The sequence below is a fragment of the Geotrypetes seraphini genome, chromosome 1 (assembly GCF_902459505.1).
Source record: "Geotrypetes seraphini chromosome 1, aGeoSer1.1, whole genome shotgun sequence".
Taxonomy (NCBI): Eukaryota; Metazoa; Chordata; class Amphibia; order Gymnophiona; family Dermophiidae; genus Geotrypetes; species Geotrypetes seraphini.
Genome location: NC_047084.1, coordinates 149,289,119 through 149,310,950, shown reverse-complemented (window position 1 = coordinate 149,310,950; position 21,832 = coordinate 149,289,119). Strand labels below are relative to the sequence as shown.

Sequence of the window (21,832 nt, the reverse complement as noted above, 5' to 3'; positions counted from 1 at the left end):
AGATAGAAAACAGAGGAGGGTAGGGTTAAATGGTCACTTTTCTCAATGGAGGAGAGTAAAAAGTGGAGTGCCGCAGGGGTTTGTACTGGGACCGGTGTTATTTACCTTAATTATAAATGATCTGGAAATTGGAACTCCAAGTGAGGTTATTAAATTTGCAGATGACACTAAACTGTTCAAAGTTGTTAAAACGAATGCGGATTGTGAAAAATTGCAGGAGGACCTTAGGAAACTGGAAGACTGGACGTCCAAATGGCAGATGAAATTTAACGTGGACAAATGCAAAGTGATGCACGTTAAGAAGAATAACCTGAATCGCACTTACCGGATGTTAGGGTCCACCTTGGGGATTAGCACCCAAGAAAAAGATCTGGGTATCATCGTAGACAATACGATGAAACCTTCCCGTGCAATGTGTGGTGGCGGCAGCCAAAAAAGTAAACAGGATGCTAGGAATTATTAAAAAAAGGGATGGTTAACAAGACTAAGAATATTATAATGCCCCTGTATCGCTCCTTGGTGTGACCTTACTTGGAGTATTATGTTCATTTCTGTTCAAGAAAGATAGAGGCACTAGAAAAGGTTCAAAGAAGAGCGACCAAGATGGTAAAGGGGATGGAACTCCTCTCGTATGAGGAAAGACTAAAACGGTTAGGGCTCTTCAGCTTGGAAAAGAGACGGCTGAGGGGAGATAGGATTGAAGTCTACCTAATCCTGAGTGGAGTAGAACGGGTATAAGTGGATCGATTTTTTTCACTCTGTCAGAACATACAAAGGCTAGGGGACACTCGATGAAGTTACAGGGAAATACTTTTAAAACCAATAGGAGGAAAATTTTTTTCACTCGGAGAATAGTTAAGCTCTGGAACATGTTGCCAGAGGATGTGGTAAGAGTGGATAGCGTAGCTGGTTTTAAAAACGGTTTGGACAAGTTCCTAGAGGAAAAGTCCATAGTATGTTATTGAGAAAGACATGGGGGAAGCCACTGCTTGCCCTGGATCGGTAGCATGGAATGTTGTTACTCCTTGGGCTTTGGCCAGGTACTAGTGACCTGGATTGGCCACCGTGAGAACAGGCTTGATGGACCATTGGTCTGACCCAATAAGGCTATTCTTATGTTCTTAATCAGAAATATCATCTATAGAATGGAAAACAAATATGGACCAAAAGACCACATACATAATTAATATTCAAAATGACAATGAGATCATATAAAATATAAATGTCATTCTTCACAGGGCAAACATCTTTAAACTCACCAGAGTCTTTTCCGTTCTATGGGAAAAAGAGACCAAATGACTTTCCCTCCAAATTCAAAATTAGTGACCAACAGACTTTCTTGCTTCATTCACCTCAGGCCCCGACTAATCAGGTTTGAGGACCTACTATTTAAAGACAGACAGCATGTCCCGAAGAAAGCCACAGCATGATGGTTGAGCTGCCAGTTCTACCTGACAAGACGCAGCGAGACCCAGAAACCTGCAACAAGCTTGATGGCAGCTGCGGAAACCCTGAGAGAACATAAATATGTCATTACTGACTTCAGATGTAATCTCACTCGGATGTTTCAGAAGGACACCAATCTGAAAGAAAAAAAAAATCTATTTTACCATATATACTTGAATATAAACCAACCCAAATATAAACTAAGGTAACCTTTTTATCTCGAAAAAAGGTTGACTCGATTATAAGCCAGGGGGGTTAATATTCAAGTGCGGTGCCTTGCCCTGCCCTGCCCAGCTCTGCAATCTGTGTTCTCCCACCCTCGCTGCTCTGCCAGGTTCTGCAACCAGCCCCCTCACTCACTCCCCTTTCCTGCCAGTCTCTGCACTCAGCCTCACTCCCTCCCTGCCAGGTTCTGTAGGTTCATAGACAAAACCGCAGAAGACAAAGGCGCGCGCCGACAACTGAGCGCAAGATGGAAGCGCGCGCCAAAGCAAATGACAGTTTTTAGGGGCTCCGACGGGGGTTTTTGTTGGGGAGCCCCCCCACTTTACTTAATACAGATTGCGGCAGCGTTGTGGGTGGTTTGGGGGGTTGTAACCCCCCCTCATTATACTGTAAACTTAACTTTTTCCCTGTTTCTCCCAAACCCCCCACAATGCCCCCACAACGTGGCGCAATTTGTATAAAGTAAAGTGGGGGGGTTCCCCCCCACACCCCCCCCGTCGGAGCCCCTAAAAACAGTTATTTTCTTCGGCGCGCGCCTCCACACTGCGCTCAGTTGTCGGCGCGCGCCTTTGTCTTCCGTGGTTTTGACCTGACACCGGTTCTGTACCCTGTCCCCCCCTCCCTCCCGATGACTTGCAGGCCTTCACCAGGCCTGCCGTGAGACCTGGTGGTCTAGCGGTGGCCGGGACAGGAGGGATCCCTCTCGCCTCCAGTCCCAGCTGACTCTAAGAGTTTTTACCTCCCTCCTGCCTCCCCCCATAGAAACATAGAATATGACGGCAGAAAAGGGCTGTAGCCCATCAAGTCTGCCCACGCTAATGACCCACCCCCAGACTTCACCCGGCTAGAGATCCCACATACATATCCCATTTCTTTTTGAAATCGAGCACACTGCTGGCGTTAATCACCTGCAATGGAAGTTCATTCCAATGATCGACTACCCTTTCGGTGAAGAAATACTTCCTGGTGTCGCCATGAAATTGCCCACCTTTGATTTTCAGCGGATGACCTCTTGTGGTTGAAGGTCCTTTAAGAAAGAAGATATCATCTTCCACCTCGATGCGGCCCGTGATATATTTAAAAGTCTCAATCATGTCCCCCCTCTCTCTACGTTCCTCGAGCGAGTATAGTTGCAGTTTATTCAGTCTTTCCTCATATGGGAGGCTCTTGAGTCCCGAGACCATCCTGGTGGTCATTCGCTGAACCGACTCGATTCTCCGCACATCTTTTTGATAATGTGGTCTCCAGAATTGAACACAATATTCAAGATGAGGTCTCACCATGGATCTGTACAGGGGCATTATGACTTCGGGCCTCCGGCTGACGAAACCTCTACGGATGCATCCCACCATTTGTCTAGCCTTGGATGCAGCTTTCTCCACCTGCTTGGCAGTTTTCATGTCTTCACTAATGATTACTCCCAAATCTCGTTCTGCCCTAGTCCTAGCTAAGGTCTCACCATTCAGAGTGTAAGTTCTGCATGGGTTTTTGCTGCCAAGGTGCATGACCTTACATTTTTTGGCATTAAAGCCCAGCTGCCAAGTCGAGGACCAATGTTCCAATAAGAGCAGATCCTGCTCCATACTGTCGGGTAAGGTTATCTACTATGTTGCATAGTTTGGCGTCGTCGGCGAATAGTGTTATTTTACCTTGAAGCCCTTGAGTCAGGTCTCTTATGTATATGTTGAAAAGGATCGGTCCCAAGACCGATCCCTGTGGCACTCCACTGGTCACCTCCGATGTATTGGAGGGGGTACCGTTAACCACCACCCTCTGGATTCTACCGCTTAACCAATCATTGACCCATGTCGTCAATATCACTCCCCCCATGTGCCTTTAGTATCCCTGGTGGTCCAGCGGTGAATCGCAGCAGGAGCGACCTTCCTTCGCTCCTGCCCGTGCAGAGCCGCTAGCTGATTGGCATCAGAGCAGCACCGAGCATTCAGCGCACCGGCCAGCGCTAGAAACCTCTTGTGCAGTTTTGTAAAAGGGGGAGGTATGTTGGCTTGATTGGCGACCTATACAAGGTGTATATAATTTTATGTGTGTTCAAATTTTCAAGCCGTGTTGGGTCAGCTTAATAAAATTTTTGCAGTTTGTTCCATTTCGGGCCACGCGCGCTATTTTGTTTGGTATGCTAGAAAGGGTGCCATTTATTCAATCTGGTCCTGAATGAAAAATGTTTTAAAAAGTCAAACAAAATAAAGGGATTATTACACACCCTGTGTATTACAGGGCTTGTTTTGTTTTCCATTAAATGAATTTGAGATGCAGTCAAACTTGGGTGAGCTTTGCGGTACAGGAGGCAAGTATTTCTGCCATTCAACTAGGATTAACATACAGTCCCATGTCAGTAGCGTGAGGCTGAGTCAGTCTTAGTTTTCCGCTCTTTGCAAGCAGGAACTTCTGTTTTCCTGTCTTTTGCGAAAGTAGGAGCTATGAGTGGGATTGGGGCTGAGAGGGGGATGTTCAAAAGATTTGTGGTAGAGGGAACTCTAATGCAAATTCAGTACATAAAAATCAGCAAGGCATGCTCAGAGTAATGAGCATGCAAATTCATGCCACATTAAAACTGTGGCAGTAATTTGCTGCTCATTACCCTGGGCTAGCTTTCCTGTCAGTGCCTGAGTACTGATTGGCTCAGGCACTGACAGGAAAAACAAACCCCTCCCCCAAACCTAAAAAATCCCCAGTGGTAGACTCTTCCTAGCTGCCTGTCCGTCAGAGAAAGCCTGTGGCCCAGCGATTTTGTCGGGAAGCTTTTCAAAACCCGGTGAAAGTGCCGGGTTTTAAAAAGCTGTCTGGACCCCCCCCCCCCCCGGGCATGTCCTCAAAAGGGGGAAATCCTCACATCTGGTAACCCTAATTATGGGACCTGCAGCCCTGATTTCAATGGCCAGGATAAGGCACTACAAATCCCACACTGCTTTGGGATATAAGTTCAAAACCAGGACTGACCAACACGGTCTCCAATTTGGCATCGCTGGTTTCGCTTTCTGACAAAGCTTTGGGGGGATGGAATGGAATACACCAGCGGAATATTTTGCTTGGCTGAGTTGACAGGACAAGGATATTTGTATTTGCCCGGTTGATTTGCCCAGCCGACCTTTCTCTGCCACGGAAACTAGTGTCCACTTGAATGGATAAAACCCTCACAGCAGCCAGAGCTGAGGAAGTGCTCCTGTAAACCGTGCTGCCTGGTCGGAATGTAAATTGTTTACCCCCACAAAGCTCTGATAAATGGTATCAGCCAAAGAAGGGTGTTTTATTATCCTCCTGCAGCTCCCTTCCCCCGTCTTTTATGGTTTAATATAAATTCTTCATGTATTTAAGTTTTCCAGCACTGACACTGAAGCTGCATTGATCCGCTGCAGAAATGTTTCTTTAAGACAAAAACCAGCATGCTTTTTCTTGTTGCCTCTCATGTGTCGGCTGCATATCTCGCTGTCTCCCAGCTGCTACCTTGCCCTGTTACAACTGTGTGCTTGTGCCGTGTAGGGAACAAGGGATCCACTGTTCCTGACTGGGGTGACGTTGCCACCGGAGTATCCCATCTATGAGGAAACGAAAATAAAGCTAACAGTCTATGATGTCAAGGAGAAATCTCAAGAAACTGTGAGTACCCCGGCAACTTTTCATTTCTCTTTGACTGAATTGTTGCCATTCTTGAGCTTTGAGACGAGGCAAAATCTGTATGCATTGCCAGAGGTTGTGGTAAGAGCGGATAGCGTGGCTGGTTTTGAGAAAGGTTTGGACAATTTCCGGGAGGAAAAGTCCATAGTCTGTTATTGAGAAAGACATGGGGGAAGCCACTGCTTGCCCTGGATTGGTAGCATGGAATGTTTGGAATTCTAGAATCTTGCTACTCCTTGGGGATTCTGCATGGAATGTTGCTGCTCTTTGGGATTCTAGAATCTTGCTACTCTTTGGGGATTCTGCATGGAATCTTGCTGCTCTTTGGGATTCTAGAATCTTGCTACTCTTTGGGGATTCTGCATGGAATCTTGCTGCTCTTTGGGATTCTAGAATCCTGCTACTCTTTGGGGATTCTGCATGGAATCTTGCTGCTCTTTGGGATTCTAGAATCTTGCTACTCTGGGGATTCTGCATGGAATGTTGCCACTCTTTGGGATTCTAGAATCCTGCTACTCTTTGGGGATTCTGCATGGAATGTTGCTACTCCTTGGGTTTGTCCAGGTACTAGTGACCTGGATTGGCCACCATGAGAATGGGCTACTGGGCTTGATGGACCATTGGTCTGACCCAGTAAGGCTATTCTTAAGTTCTTATGTTCCTGATTAGAGGTGGTCCCTACTACCCGATCTTTTTCCTGTCTAGCTGTGCCATCACTAAGGGAGAAAGTTATCAATGTGGGCTATCACTAAAGAGCGTTATTTTATTGTTCATTTAGTAACGTGGAGGGGCATTTTCGATAGGACATCTAAGTCAGAGTTTGGATGTTTTGAGAAAGACATCCTGAAATTCAGTAGTAAAAATGTCCATTCTCAAAACTGCCACACATCTAACTTAAAAAAACAACAACCCAAAAAACAATTATCTAGGCATCTTTACCCTTAGTACATCTATTTTTTTCTGACATTCCCAACTATAAAGACGTCCCCATGAAAAACGCATAAAAGCAAACTGTTCGGATGTGGTACCAAATTGTCCTACCCCGTCAGAACAGCTTGCCATCAGCTGATCACAGCAAGGGAATCCCCATCAGCTGAGCCAGTTTCAGGGATTCCTGCCGGCTCAGCTGATGGGGATTCTCCTTGTCAGAAATTTCACGAGGATCTTTGCACTTATTATTTCTTAGCACTTGTTTTGTCACAATCACATCTATCTCTGTATCTATGGTTTTTAGAAATTTCACGAGGACCTTTTTGTATAGTAATTCACACCTTAGTTCATTTTTCATTCATTGTTTGTATGGCTCTGTATAATTTTTATTAATTTCTCGGTGAACACTTAATTCACTTAATTTCACCATTATTTCTTTACTATCTTATAATTTAATGACTTCAGTCCACATAATTGCGATTATACTTTCGTCACTAGGACCCCTGAGGAAGACAGGGTTGATCGAAACACGGGCCGTGTCAGGTCCCATATTACTAAGAACATAAGAATAGCCATACAAGTCCAGTAGCCCATTCTCACGGTGGCCAATCCAGGTCCCTAGTACCTGTCCAAAACCCAAGGAGTAGCAACATTCCAGCATCTCAAAGAAGAGCAAGATTCCGGAACCCCAATGAGAGCAACATTCCAGAGCTGAGATTGTGATGTCATAATGCCTCATTCCACAGTGCCTCAGAGCCAACCTCATCAGTGATGATACAATGGCTTCATTGTCCTATACTTGGCTCACATAAGAACATAAGAATAGCCCTACTTGGTCAGACCAATGGTCCATCAAGCCCAGTAGCCCAATCCAGGTCAATAGTACCTGGCCAAAACCTATGGAGTAGCAAAACCCATAGAGTAGCAACATTCCAGCATCTCAAAGAAGAGCAAGATTCCGGAACCCCAATGAGAGCAACATTCCAGAGCTGAGATTGTGATGTCATAATGCCTCAATCCACAGTGTCTCAGAGCCAACCTCATCAGTGATGTTTCAATGACTTAATTGTCCTTACTTGGCTCACGTAAGAGGATAAGAACAGCCATACTGGGTCAGAACAATGGTCCATCAAACCCAGTAGCCCGTTCTCACGGTGGCCAATCCAGGTCACTAGTACCTGGCCAGAACCCAAGGAGTAGCAACATTCCATGCTAGCGATTCAGGGCAAGCAGTGGCTTCCCCCGTGTCTTTCTCAAAAACAAACTAAGCGCTCTTTCCATATCCTTTGGCAATTATAAGTGGTTTATTTGTATGCAACAGTTTGTTCATTAGTTTATCATCAATTTTGCCAGCATCTTGTCCACCTGTCTGCAGTCCTTTTCTTTGTCCTTGGTTTATTGTTTTTGACTGCAGTTCTATTGGATTTTCTTCTTTGTCTTTACGGACCGTTTTCTTTATCTTACCTGCGTTGCCTAGATGTTCTTACTTGTTGGCTTTTATGTACCAAAACACTTTTATCGAGAACATCAATTCCATTCTTGTTTTAGCTTCTTCCTTATTTTCTGTGGAATTGTTGGGTGTTTTTGTTGTTGTCGTTGACTTTTATGCAATAACGATTGCACATAAAGGGAATGCATGCACTCCTCCCTCCGTATTTGCGGTGGTTAGGGGTGGAACATAACCGTGAATACTGGAAAAAACCATGAATAACTTTTTATATGTTCGCTTTTTTTTTTTTTTTTGTAATAGCCACCATTAATATATTGAAATCGCGAATAACACGCTGGAAAGCAGCGATTTTCTCTGTGCACGCTGGGAAGCTTAGAAGTGATTTTCAGGGTGAAAGCTGGGAAGCGCCAAACCTTTTATCGGTACAATACTTTACTCATGACATAATTTGGGCGGGAGGAGTCAGCATGCGAAAAATCGCGAATAAGCGAAACCAGGAGTGCTGAAACCGCGAATAAGGAGGGAGAAGTGTCCTTTAAAGAGCTATTTGTTGATTTTCCATTTTGGTTAGCAGTTTTTCCAAGTCTGTGGTCTTTAAGTAATGCAGTGGGTTTAGTAGTCAGTTTTTGTTCTGTAGACGGCTATTTTCGATAGGGCATCTACACTTCCCCCTCTGTATTCACAAATTCCGTATCTACGGATTCGCTGATTCGCGGTTTTAAACAAAAAAAATCACTTTCATTTTTTTGTGCTATTTTAAGCCCTGTAAGCCCCCCCCTTAAGCCTTACCTGGTCGTCTAGCGGGTTTTCGGGGCAGGAGTGATCTTACCATGCTTCTGCTCCGTGCAGATCGCTCACAGGAAATGGCTCGAGAGACTACGGGAGCTCAAGGCAGCCATTTCCTGTGATCGATCTGCACGGGGCAGGAGCGTGGGAAGATCGCTGCTGCCCCGAAAACCCGCTAAACCACCAGGTAAAGCTTAAGGGGGGGGCTTTCAGGGCTTAAAATAGCCGGGGGAAGCGAGGGTTAAGGGTAGAACTGGCCCGAATATTATTCGCAGGCCGGCTCTGCCCCGAACCCACACGAATACGGAGGGGGAAGTGTAATTCCGACTCTGGACTTTTCCTGACTTTCTAAAGAAGCTTTTGAAATGAAGACACTGCGAGCGTTGTAATTTCATTTTGTGACAATCCGTCGCTGGTGTACATTCAGTTTTGCGAGACGTTGCTCCTTCCAAATCTTTAAAAGCAAGAATGGATTTTATGATTCAAAGACCCCTGACACAGCCTTCGCGCTGAAACACGGGCCATGTCGGGTTGCATGTATTAAAATTTTATTTTGTCCCTATTCTTCAGGCTGTTTTCAGGGTTTGCAGTGGTTTAGAAATATACATTCAACCACTTCTGAGCTACTAGTTTCAATGTTTAAACTCTGACAGGTTTCAAAAGGAATGTGGGTCAGGAAAGCAACGTTATCATTTCTTCAATTTAGCATCTGCCATTCAAAAAGAGGATGTTAACATGCATAGGAGCTAACTTTTCAAAATAATTGGAGATGTTAAACTCAACAGTAATTACCCCTCCCTGGACACAATCCAGGAGTTTGCTTAATACTGGAGATGCACAACCACCCACTTCACCCACACGAAAGATATAGTGGCACTAGAAAAAGTTCAAAGAAGAGCAACCAAGATGATAAAGGGGATGGAATTCCTCTTGTACGAAGGTTAGGGCTCTTCAGCTTGGAAAAGAGACGGCTGAGGGGAGGTAGGATTGAAGTCTATAAAATCCTGAGTGGAGTAGAACGGGTACAAGTGGATCGATTTTTCATTCCGTCAAAAATGAGAAAGACTAGGGGACACGCGATGAAGTTACAGGAAAATACTTTAAAAACCAATTGGAGGAAATATTTTTTCACTCAGACAATAGTTAAGCTTCGGAACGTGTTGCCAGAGGTTGTGGTAAAAGCGGATAGCGTAGCTGGTTTTAAGAAAGGTTTGGACAAATTCCTGGAGGAAAAGTCCATAGTTCTTTATTGAGAAAGACCACTACTTGCTCTGGATTGGTAGCATGGAATGTTGTTACTCCATGGGTTTTGGCCAGGTACTAGGGAACTGGATTGGCTACCGTGAGAACGGGCTACTGGGCTTGATGCACCATTGGATCTGGGTTACCAACTTTGCCATGTCATTCCATGCTACCCATGCTCACCATTCTATTTCTCACTATACCATGACCTTATTTGTCATATTATGATTTGTTAACTATCCCCACACCCCTTTGCGGAAGAGGTTTTTAGTACTTGCTGAATGCTCTGTGCTTCTCCGACGGTCATAGAGTTCCTATGAGCGTTGGAGCGGCACAGAGAATTCAGTACACCGGCCAGAGCTAAAAACCTCTTCTGCACTTTTCTAGAGAAAGGGTGTTGGTGGTAGGCTTTCAAGACGGTGTGCGCCGTGCTATCTCCTACCGTATGTCTGAGAGTGTGGTGCAGGGGTTAGAACTGCAGCCTTGTGCACCCTGTGGGTTCTGACACGCACTTCTCTGTGTGACCCTGGGCAGTTCACTTAGTCCCCCCAATGCCCCAAGGTATATTAGATAGATTGTGAGCCCACCGGGTCAGACAGGGAAAATGCTTGAATGCCTGAATGAATTAAGGTAAACCGTTCTGAGGTCCCCTGGGAGAACGGTATGGAAATCTGAATAAATACAATGAAATCGAGGAGGGTAGGATGTCAGTTGTGCATGTTAGGATTGGAGCATCAATGATGTCGGTGGCCGGTGCGAAACTTTGGAACGCCCTGCCTGGTATTCTGCGATTTTTGTGCCGGGAAGATCAACTTCAAGAAAATGTTGAAAACGCCGCTTTTTGTTAATGCTTTTTTCCTATGCTAATATTTCTGCAGTCGCTTAATTTTAAGATACAGGGTTCAAGAGTATTTTGTCTCGAACTTAATATTCAAAGTCCTTCTGCAGTTTTAGTGTTGAAATCCTGATTTGATAATGCCGGTATTGCGTTATCTACCTTGGGGGGGGGGGGGGAAATTTGCATCTGTCTACTGTTTGTGTCATATGTGTGAGACTAAGGGCTCCTTTTACTAAGGTGCGCTAGCGTTTTGAGCGCACGCAGGAAATTACCGCACGCTATGCGGAAAAACTAACGCCAGCTTAATGCTGGCGTTAAGGTCTAGCACGCTATTCCGCGTGTTAAAGCCCTATCGCAGCTTAGTAAAAGGAGCCCTAAAGGGTATGTAAGCAATAGTTAGCTTAGTTTTATGCGGTATATAAAATTTTATATAAAAAAAATAAAATGTTAACTCAGAACCAGCTCTGTAGATGATGAGCATCCCCAATTATTTTGAAAAGTCAGCTCTTATGCATGCTAATATCCTCTTTTTGAATGATAGAGGCTGGCAATCTGAACTGACATTATAAGAAATGTATCTTCTGTAAGTAGAGCTTCAAAAAAAACAGAAGTTCCTGTGTGAACTTGGATTTTGCCGAATGTGCTGTGCTTTAACTAAACTTATTTAAGAACATAAGAATTGCTGCTGTTGGGTCACCGGCCCCCAGGTCAAAGACCAGAGCCCCTAACTGAGATCAACCCTACTTCCGTACGTTCCGGTTCAGCAGGAACTCGTACAACCTTGTCTTGAATCCCTGGAGGGGTGTTTTCCCCTATGACAACCTCCGGAAGAGCGTTCCAGTTTTCTACCACTCTCTGGGTGAAGAACTTCCTTATGTTTGTACGGCATCTATCCCATTTTAACTTTAGAGAGTGCCCTCTCGTTCTTCCTACCTTGGAGAGGGTGAACAACCTGCCCTTATCTACTAAGTCTATTCCCTTCATTATCTTGAATGTTTCGATCATGTCCCCTCTCAGTCTCCTCTTATCAAGGGAGAAGAGGCCCAGTTTCTCTAATCTCTCGCTGTACGGCAGCTCCTCCATCCCCTTTACCATTTTAGTCGCTCTTATCTGGATGGACCGTTCAGGTCTTTATCTGTTGTCATTTACTATGTAAATGCTTAACTAATTACCGTATTTTCACTCATATACCGCACACCCGTGTAAAACGCGCACACAGGTACAGCACGCGGGAAACTGTAATTTATGTAAATAAATTTTTATATACCGCGCACACCCGTCAGAGAAAGGGCGGGACCGCCGGAAGAGAAAGCAGCGCAGACGCAGGGCTCACAGAAGGGCCGGGACCGCCAAGAGGAAGCAGCAGGACACCGGTAGGAGCTTCTACATGATGGGGGGGGGGGGCCGGGAGGCTGTGGGGGTGCAAGCAGTCCTTCAGGGTGGGGGTGCGGGTGCGAGTGCGTGCGAGCGGTCCTTCAGGGTGGGGGTGCGAGCGGTCCTGCGGGGTGTGTGAATCGGACGTCGGGGGGGGGAACTATGTAAAAAAAAAGTTGTAAAACGCGCTCACGCATATAACGCGCAAGGTTATGCACGGTTTGTAAAAATCGTGTGTAACGCGCGCGTTATATGCGTGAAAATTCGGTAATTAAGTTGAACCCTGTGGTTATAGTTGTTTCTGTGAGATTAAAAAATAGAATTAGACAAAGCAAAACATGAAAATAAGAGGATACCTTTTTATTGGACTAAGGAAGAATATATTGCCTTTGAAAGCTAGTCCACAAAATGCACGTATGTCCAATAAAAAAAGGCCTCCTCTTATTTTCTTGATTTGTTTTATTGCTATCAGCTAACCTTAAAAGTGGACTAAGCGGGCTACCGCACCATTTTCTGTAAAATAAAACAAACAGCACGACGCAATTTGTGTTTCGAAGAGTTGGCTTCAGGCCCTTGTAGAATTTTCATGGATGTAAGGGGTCGGCCAACAAGCTGGAGGTGATGCCTTTTTAAAATTGGACTTGGGCCCTATTTTAGTAAGGTGTGCTAATCGATTTAGCATGCGCTAAACGCTAATGCGTGCATGTTAGTCTATGGCCACGTTAGCATATAGCGCTCGATTCGATTGGCACGCGCTAATCGGTTAGCGCACCTTAGTAAAAGAGGGGGTAAATATATCCATGACAAGTTTAGAGATGGTGTTCTCGCGTCCTTAGGGCAGGGAAGAAGCACTGTAGTTGCACTGGATTTAAAGAATACAGAGCTATCTAGGTCAGTGTTTTTCAACCTTTTTACACCTATGGACCGGCAGAAATAAAAGAATTATTCTGTGGACCGGCATCGGTCCGTGGACCGGCGGTTGAAGAACACTGGGCTAAGTCGTGGACCAGACCCCGCCCATCTCTACCCAATCTCCACCCCAGACCCCGCCCCCATAATAGTACTAATTGCACCTTGCACGTCCCGTGCCTCATCTGGAAGCCTTCCCTCTGACGTTGCAACGTCGGAGGGAAGGCTTCCGGTTCAGACGCAGGACGCCCGTAGGAGCTGCTGCCCGTGGCTTTGTGCACTGAATCAGTTAGGAAGATGCAGCTGGCTCGAAGATAACGCTGCATCGATCGCACCGTGGACCGGCGGTTGAAGAACACTGTTTTGGGCCTGATGCACGTGCTGGCCCTGTGGACCGGCAGGAAATTTCTGTGGACCGGCACTGGTCCATGGACCTGTGGTTGAAGAACACTGATCTAGGTCTTGGGCTTCCTGCTTATGTAAATACATAAGAACATAAGCAATGCCTCCGCTGGGTCAGACCTGAGGTCCATCACGCCCAGCTGTCCGCTCATGCGGCAGCCCAACAGGTTCAGGACCTGTGCAGTAATCCTCTATCTATACCCTTCTATCCCATTTTTCAGCAGGAAATTGTCCAATCCATTCTTAAATCCCGGTACCGTACTCTGCCCTATTACGCTCTCTGGAAGCGCATTCCAGGTGTCCACCACACGTTGGGTAAAGAAGAACTTCCTAGCATTCGTTTTGAATCTGTCCCCTTTCAACTTTTCCAAATGCCCTCTTGTTCTTTTATTTTTTGAAAGTTTGAAGAATCTGTCCCTCTCTACTCTCTCTATGCCTTTCATGATCTTCTAGGTCTCTATCATATCCCCTCTAAGTCTCCTCTTCTCTAGGGAAAAGAGACCCAGTTTCTCCAATCTCTCAGCGTATGAAAGGTTTTCCATCTCTTTTATCAGACGTGTCGCTCTCCTCTGAACTTTCTCAAGTAACGCTATATCCTTCTTAAGGTACGGCGACCAATACAGCTCAGTAAAATGCAAGGGGGTAGACTGAGGTAATGGGAAGATAGCGGAAAAGGTCTATACAGCTCTCCCTCCGGATTTGTGGTTTCACTACTGGCAAATTCGGTTATTCACGATTTTTTTAATCTACTTTTTGCTGGCTGCCCTAATCTCCCTGGACCTTATCTGGTGGTCTAGCGGTGACACAGGGCAGGAGCGATCGTCCTGTGCTCCTGCCCCGTGCAGAGCCGTCATCAAAATGGCTGCCTTGAGTTCCCGCTCTAGCCGCAAGAGGCACGTCCCTTAGGCATTCGGCCGGCGCCGCGCCTCCTCCCCAGATGTGTCGTGGCATGCCTGAAATCTCAAAGGCCACGGCACACAGTTTACGATACAGCGCCATACACGGTCCAAATCTCTGAGTGCACGGACCGACAGAGCTGATAGCCGTGCACTTGCAGACCCACCCCTCCCCTCCCCCCCACTGCCTGCATCCAAGGCAGACTGCCCCCCACTGCCCCGCTCTTGGTACGCTAGAGGAAGGGACAGTGGCGGGTATGATAAACACCCCTCTTTTACTAAGGCGCGCTAATGGAATTAGCTCACTCTAAACGCTAAAATGTCCATAGACTAACATGCAGGCGTTAGCGTTTAGCGCGCGCTAAATCGATTCACGCATGCTACTTGGTTAGCGCACCTTAGTAAAAGAGGATTCTGGATTCATGCCCCCCAGAAATCATGAAAGCGGCACCTTTAAAATTTAAACTATGGCTGATGCAATTCTTGGCTCACAACCTAAAAACTGGGAAGTTTCTCTCTAATAATGGTCACATAATAATAACCCCAATTCTAAAAAATCGAAAAGAATCTTCAGCCCTAATATCCAACTACAGACCGGTAGCATCCATTCCGTTTATTGTAAAAATTATGGAGGGATTGGTACACATCCAACTGATGGATTATCTTGATCAGTTCTCTCTCCTACATGAAACCGTTATTCAGTACTGAGACAGTAATTGCGGCTATCTTAGACAATCTGCGCCTACTGTTTAGTAAGGGCCTTAATGCCCTGGTTATGCAATTCGATATGAGTTCTGCCTTTGATCTAGTAGACCATGAGAAACTGCTGCAATGCCTAGACGCCATTGGTATCAGGGATGAGGTGCTGAACTGGTTCCGTGGCTTCCTTATATCCTGCACTTATCAGGTACGTTTAATTATGAGCTTTCAAACACCTGGAGCAATCCATCCGGTGTGCCACAAAGGTCTCCACTATCTCCATTGCTCTTCAACGTCTATATGTCCTCACTGGGCACGCAGCAAACCCAGCTGGGAATAAAACTATTTAGTTATGCAGATGACTTTACGATTATCATCCCATTCGCTAATTCTGTCTCTGAAACTATTCCCAAAGCTTCAGAAGCCATAAACATGATGGAGCACTGGATGACAAACTTTAGGCTCAAACTTAATTCAGAAAAAACAACTTTCTTCGTTGCTTCGCCACATCCGCTTGACACCAAATCACCACAATAAACTTAGTTACCCTATCCAGCCCACCATTAAGATACTAGGTGTAACTTTGGATCAATGCCTAACCATGAAAGACCAGGTAGACTCCTTAATAAGAAAGGGATTCTTTACTCTCTGGAAACTCAGATCCATTAAAGCTTACTTCGATACATCAGCATTCAGAACCCTAGTCCAATCCCTCGTACTAAGTCTACTTGACTACTGTAACATCGCTTATTTAGTAATTTCCCAAAAGAACATGCAGCGTTTACAATTGATGCAAAATGCGGCAGTCAGACCGATCTTTGGGCTGAGGAAGTTTGACCACGTGACACCCTACTACCGGCAGCTACATTGGCTGCCAATGGCTGCGCGCGTAAAGTTTAAATTTGCCTGCTTCTGCTTTAAAGCACTACACGGACTTCCCCTAAATACATAACTGACCTTTTCTTCTTCTCAGCCAACAGACACAAGAGAAGCTCGCATTCCAGTTTCGTTTCCCCCCCAGTTCGAGGTTGTAAACTGAAAAAACACCATGAACACCTTCTCTCACACCAGGCAGCATCGTGGGGTAGAGACCTAGAACAATTGCTTTCGCCCACTACTTATGGGGAATTTAGGAAACGTTTAAAAACACACTTGTTCCTAAAGCATCTAGACCACAGTTCTTCAACTGCCGGTCCACAGAAAATTCCTGCCGGTCCACGCAGGGCCGGCGAGATGACGCCGTTAAATTTGCTGCCCCGGTGGTGTTCGCGGAAATCTTCTGTTCCTCCCAGCCTCGGGCGATCAAGACAGGCTGCCAACGTCGGGTATTCCCTCTGTGAGTCTCGCCTATGCAGAAACAGGAAGTTGAAACAAAATAGGCGGGACTCAGAGAGGAAAGATCCCGACGTCGACAGCCTGTCTTGATCGCTGCCCCTGCCGAGTCGCCAAAGAGGGCCGCGGGAAAGCTGCAAGTAGAAGGGAGATGGTCAGCGTGCGCGGTGGGGGGCAGCGTGTGGATTGGGACCATCAGCAGCGTCTGTGCTGAGAGTCTGCCCACGTGCAGGATGCGGCGGGTAGGGGCCTCCGGCTCGTCTTGGGCGGCAGGGCCTGCATGCAAAGCTGTTTTTGCCGGCTTGGGGGGGGGGGGGGTCGCGAATATGCAGGGCACAGCAGGAGTAAGATCATGGGGAGCCTTCAACAGTGGCTGTCTCCTCTCCTAGCAGCCATGTACTTACCAGGGCAGTGATTCACTTTGGTAACTTCCCCTTTCCTCGGGGGGGGGGGGGCAACGGACCCAAGGCTGCCTAAGGAAATCACTGCTGCAGGCAAGTACTGAGAGCTGCTGGAAGGAGAGGAAGCCACTGTTGGAGGCTGGGAAGCTGCTGGATAAAGGGAGAGCTGCTACTGCACCTGGAGGGAGGTAGAAAGAGAGATGCTGCTGGGAGGGGAAGAGGGAAAGGGATGGGAAGAGAGCTACTGTTGGATAGGGGGGAGGAGGGAAGGGAGAAGGAAAAAAGGAAGGAAACAGCTGGTAGGGAGATTAGAGGAGGGAAAGGGGAGAGACAGGAATGAGAAAGTAGAGAGAGATTGATGCTGGAAAGGGGGTCAGCAGAGAAATGAGAGAGGGATAAAGATGCTAGATCTGGTGTAGGAGAGATAAAAATAAAGAAAGCAGTGAAGTTGGAATGAATGATGTAAAAAGGAGAGAGGAGGCACAGGCTGGATGGAAAGGGGAGAGGGGCATAGAAAGAAGTCAGATACATATGGAAGGGGGAGAGGCCAGACAGTGGATGGAATGGGCAGACGCTGGAAGGAAGAGTGGAAAGAAAATGAAAGCAGAGACCACAAAAGGTAGAAAAAAATCATTTTATTTCTATTTTGTCATTACAATATATCAGATTTGAAATATATATCCTGCTAGAGACATAACTGGGGACTGCAAAGCCTAACACTATTCTTATCATGTGTGACTGCAGTATTCTGTTAGCATGATATTTCTGTGTAGCATTCTGTAATAATTTGGCTTGTTCAGTTTTCTTGATAGTAGATATGTGAAGGGGAGGGGAGACAGGGGTTTTTGTTGGTCCTTGCTCTGAATATTTATATTTATAAAATGACAATTGTGCAGAATGTTGTTTCTTTTTATACTTTAATAAAATACGTTCAATATAAAATCATAACTGAGGCTTGTGCAGATGGGATCAGATGGCTTGTGGGGACCGAGCTTGCGGAGACAGGGCGAAAATGTGTTTTTTTTATTTCGGTCTTAGTAGTTTGCCGGTCCACAAAATAATTCTTTTATTTCTGCCGGTCCACGGGTGTAAAAAGGTTGAAGAACACTGATCTAGACAACTGTTCCTCTCTTCTCTCTCCCCTCTATAGCGATTAACTTGTCCTTTTGATCACTCTCTCCTCAACAATGAATTTCCTGTCCTATTAATTCTCTTTCTTCCTCCCCCTCTTAAAGTCAATTCAATTTGTTACCTTTGCTTAATCTTCTGTAAACCGCATAGAACTTCACGGTATTGCGGTATTTAAGCTGTTATTATTATTATTAACGTCTGAAATATATCGATAAACAAACAAACCTTTTCCAAAAAACGTGAAGGTTACAGTAGGGCCTGAAATAAAACTGCAAGGAGGGAAACTTAAGAGCAACACCAGGAAATACATTCACAGAAAGGGTGGTGGATGCCTGGAATGCTGTCCTAAGAGGGGGGGGGAGGGGACGGGACAGAAACTGTGACAGAATTCAAAAGGCGTGAGATGAATGGAGAAAATCATTCCTATATGTCTGAAAGATGGAATACAACTATAGAAAACTGTAATTCCATTCAAATCAAATCAGAAACGACTTTTCACACTTATATGAAAGACGCAGAGGTGGGGGAGGGAAACTTGCAGAAAGCAACAATTACAGCAACCACGGCCACCTTTCTGGGCAGACAAATGAACCATGCCGGTCTTTGCTCTGCCATACTTTATCTAGTGTGCTTAAAAAGTCTTTTTTTCCGCTGCCTCCATGTTCCCGGAAGGTTGGTCTCGGTTACATCCTGGTTGAGACAAATATGAGCCGCCTTGTTCTAAAAAAAAACAAAAACCCTCCTGTTTTCATCAGCGCTGCTCAGCTCAAGTGCTGACTGTTCACTTTGACAAAACAGTGATGTGGGATTTTGTCGGACGTGTGCAGTAAATTAAACACTGTAGCCGTGGCAGCGACGTTATTTTGTGCCAGTGTACCGAAGGAAAGAGTTTCAGACTGTTTATGCAAGCTGGTGCTAAAAAAAAAAGTTAATAATAATTCAAATTCTACATTTTTAAAAGTCTTGTCACGGGAGACCATGAATTTAAAGCACCAGAGCGCTGGATGCTGTCATGTTCTTTTTAAAATTGAATGGCGAGGCCGGTTTTCACCTCCCAAAGGCTCTTTTCTCACTCTGCCACAAGGCATCCTGTTTGTGTTTCATGGGGGTGGGGAGAGAGCGTGGGACGTTGGGCCAGCCGGAAACTTTCCTACTTGAATTTCTGTCTCATACTTGATCTGCAGCTGTTCTTTGGATCAATTTACTAGAAAGCCGAAAGATGTGGTCCTGAAATACCGCGCCATAGCAGATGACAAGCAGACATTTGACACCTTATTAAACTTTCCAAGCTGAGTTTGTTTCGGACTAGTCCGTGCGGTAGGATTGTCCAGAAAAACCTAAAGTTGGGAAAAAAAACCTGCGAATTGACTGTTCATCTTAGAATTCGATTTACATGCGCTTGTGTGATATTCAAAAGTATCCATGGTCTATTTTTGCCTATAGTCCCACTGACATGGAATTCTCTTCGGTCTGTTGTGTCAAGGAATTCTCAGAAGTACAAACTTTAATTTTCCTTCCGTGACAGGGATAAAACGTGTTGGTAATATCTCTCGCTCCTTTTCATATAGGTTTACAACGATTTGAAATGAAATTCCTAGTTATATTTGAACTCTTTTCTCTCTCCAAATTTTTCGTAAATTGATGAAGACAACGCTATTTCAACAGTTTTGGGGAAATGGTACTAAGGAGTGTTAATTGTCTTTTGTTTAGTAATTCACGTTAGTTAAACTGATTTCGCTGTTTATTGAGGTCTTATGTAAACCGAGTCGAAACCCTACTTCAGGAGATGATGATACAGTAGATAAATCTAAGACTTAGATTAGATTAGAAGTCGGTTATCAGTTTAACGCTTCGCTGGACTGTGTCGTTAACCACCCTCATTGTGTTGACAAACTATTCAGCAGTATGGAAGGTGGTTAACGACACAGCGAAGTGTTAAACTGACAACTGACTTTGCCACTGGCATCACCACAGATCCAGTGTAGCAGTGAGGCCTTGTTGCAAAAAGTTGAACAGCATTGCAGGCTTTATCCGAGCTCAAGAAGACATTGAGGGCTAGATTCTCAAAACTTTGCGGTAAAAACCGCTGTTGCAGCCGTTATTATAGGGATTTCAGAGAGACATAGAAACACGATGGCAGATAAAGGCCAAATGGCCCATCTAGTCTGCCCATCTGCAGTAACCATTATCTCCTCCTCTCCCTATTGGCTAAGGCTCTTGACATTTGCATCTCCTCTTCCTATAGGCTAAGGCTCTGTGCACCTGCATTGTGAGGTCATCGAGCTGCCCATCCGCAGTAACCATTATCTCTTTCTCTCTCCCTATTGGCTAAGGCTCTTGACATTTGCATCTCCTCTTCCTATAGGCTAAGGCTCTGTGCACCTGCATTGTGAGGTCATCGAGCTGCCCATCCGCAGTAACCATTATCTCTTTCCAAGAGATCCCACGTGCCTATCCCAGGCCCTCTTGAATTCAGATACAGTCTCTGTCTCCACCACCTCTTCCAGGAGACACTTCCACGCATCTACCACCCCTTTCTGTAAAAAAGTATTTCCTTAGATTGCTCTGGAGCCTATCACCTTTTAACTTCATCCTATGCCCTCTCATTCCAGAGCTTCCTTTCAAATGAAATAGACTCGACTCATGCGCATTTACATTACGTAGGTATTTAAACATTTCTATCATATTTCCCCTCTCCCGCCTTTCCTCCAGAGTATAAGGTTGAGATCTTTAAGTTTCCAAGTTTTATTTAAAATTTGATATACTGCTTAAAAAATTGTCTAAGTGGTGTAAAGTCTGTCCCCATAATCCTTATGATGAAGACCGCGCACCATTTTAGTAGCCTTCCTCTGCACAGACTCCATCCTTTTTATATCTTTTTGAAGGTGCGGCCTCCAGAATTGTGCCCAATATTCTAAATGACGTCTCGCCAAAGTCTTATCCAGGGGCATCAATACCTCCTTTTTGCTACTGGCCATACCTAGGAAAAAGGAGGTATTTCAAAAAAGCGAGTTATTCTGAAAAAAAAAAAAATATGCACATGCAAACGAAGTTGACAGAGAGTAGTACTTTCCAGAATTCATTTCAAATGCTCCTGCCTGGCTTTCAAGATCATTCACGGCATCCTTCCGCCCCTAATCCCCCTATCCTTCCTCGCTCTGACGCCTGCTACCACCAGATCTGCCCACAGACATAAACTATCCTTCCCCTCTTTACACGGCATCCTCCACGCAGGTAAACTGGGAAGATCCCTCCTCTCCAAAATCACGGGCCTTTGGAATGATCTCACTATCCCGCTACGGAACCTGGGCTCCCTCTAACCATTCCAAAAACAACTGAAAACCTGGCTTTTCTCTAACATATAACATCTCTTCTCCTGTTACATCCCCTCTTTTTATATGCCCTTGTAAATCTTTCTCCTCTCTCTTCCTATATTTTTAAGCTTTGTAAACCGTGTCGAGCTCCACTTCCGTGGAGATGATGCGGTGTATAAACTTAAAGTTTAGTTTAGTTTAGTAGTAAAGATTTGCTAAATTTACTTGAGATGAGTCGTTTGTGATATGATAGGCACATGCGCAGAATACATCCGGAAAGAGGCGTAATTGTGTGCGTGTGACGAGAAAAGCAACGCTATATGCACGCATGGATGAAGGGAAGGGAGGGGAGATGCAATGTCGACTTTGAACAAGCACGCATTAAACGTGCCTTTTCTCCCCTCAAAACTACTGTAGTTCATGTAAATCATATCATTTGTTTTTAATGTCTAATTTTATCATGAACCACAGCCAGAAACACATAAAACACGGCTATAATATACGTGCTCAAGAAGCGTGTTTTGGTCCACCCCCCCCACAAAAAACAAAAAAAAAGACTATAATTTATGTGAATCATGTAATTTTTATTTTGTTTCATTAGATCACAGTCAAAACACACGCCACAAGATGCACTTTTCACAGTACTGGCACCCCTGGACCAGTCCTTGATTTCTGATCGCCAAAAGCCTACGCCGCACTTGGGGAATCACTCGGTGATGTTGAAGAGTCCACTGGAGTGCTCGTTTAAATATTGATGAGCCCATTTGCAGGGCAGAATCAGAGACTGCTAGGAAGCTCGGAAAAGTGTAGAAAGGTTGCTCCTG

General features: G+C 45.2%; 1 protein-coding gene across 5 annotated transcripts in view; it reads left to right on the top strand.

Moving 5' to 3' along the window:
- The window catches only part of INPP4B (inositol polyphosphate-4-phosphatase type II B), an 812,760-nt gene that overhangs the window by 75,440 nt on the left and 715,488 nt on the right, over positions 1-21,832 (top strand). For 4 of the 5 annotated variants that reach the window (XM_033939865.1, XM_033939855.1, XM_033939874.1 and 1 more), the window contains one exon: positions 5,170-5,286. The exons of the other annotated variant lie outside the window; for it this stretch is intronic. In XM_033939865.1, coding sequence (XP_033795756.1) covers positions 5,170-5,286 — 117 coding nt within the window. The remainder of the gene's footprint in view (positions 1-5,169; positions 5,287-21,832) is intronic. 5 annotated transcript variants of the gene reach the window in all.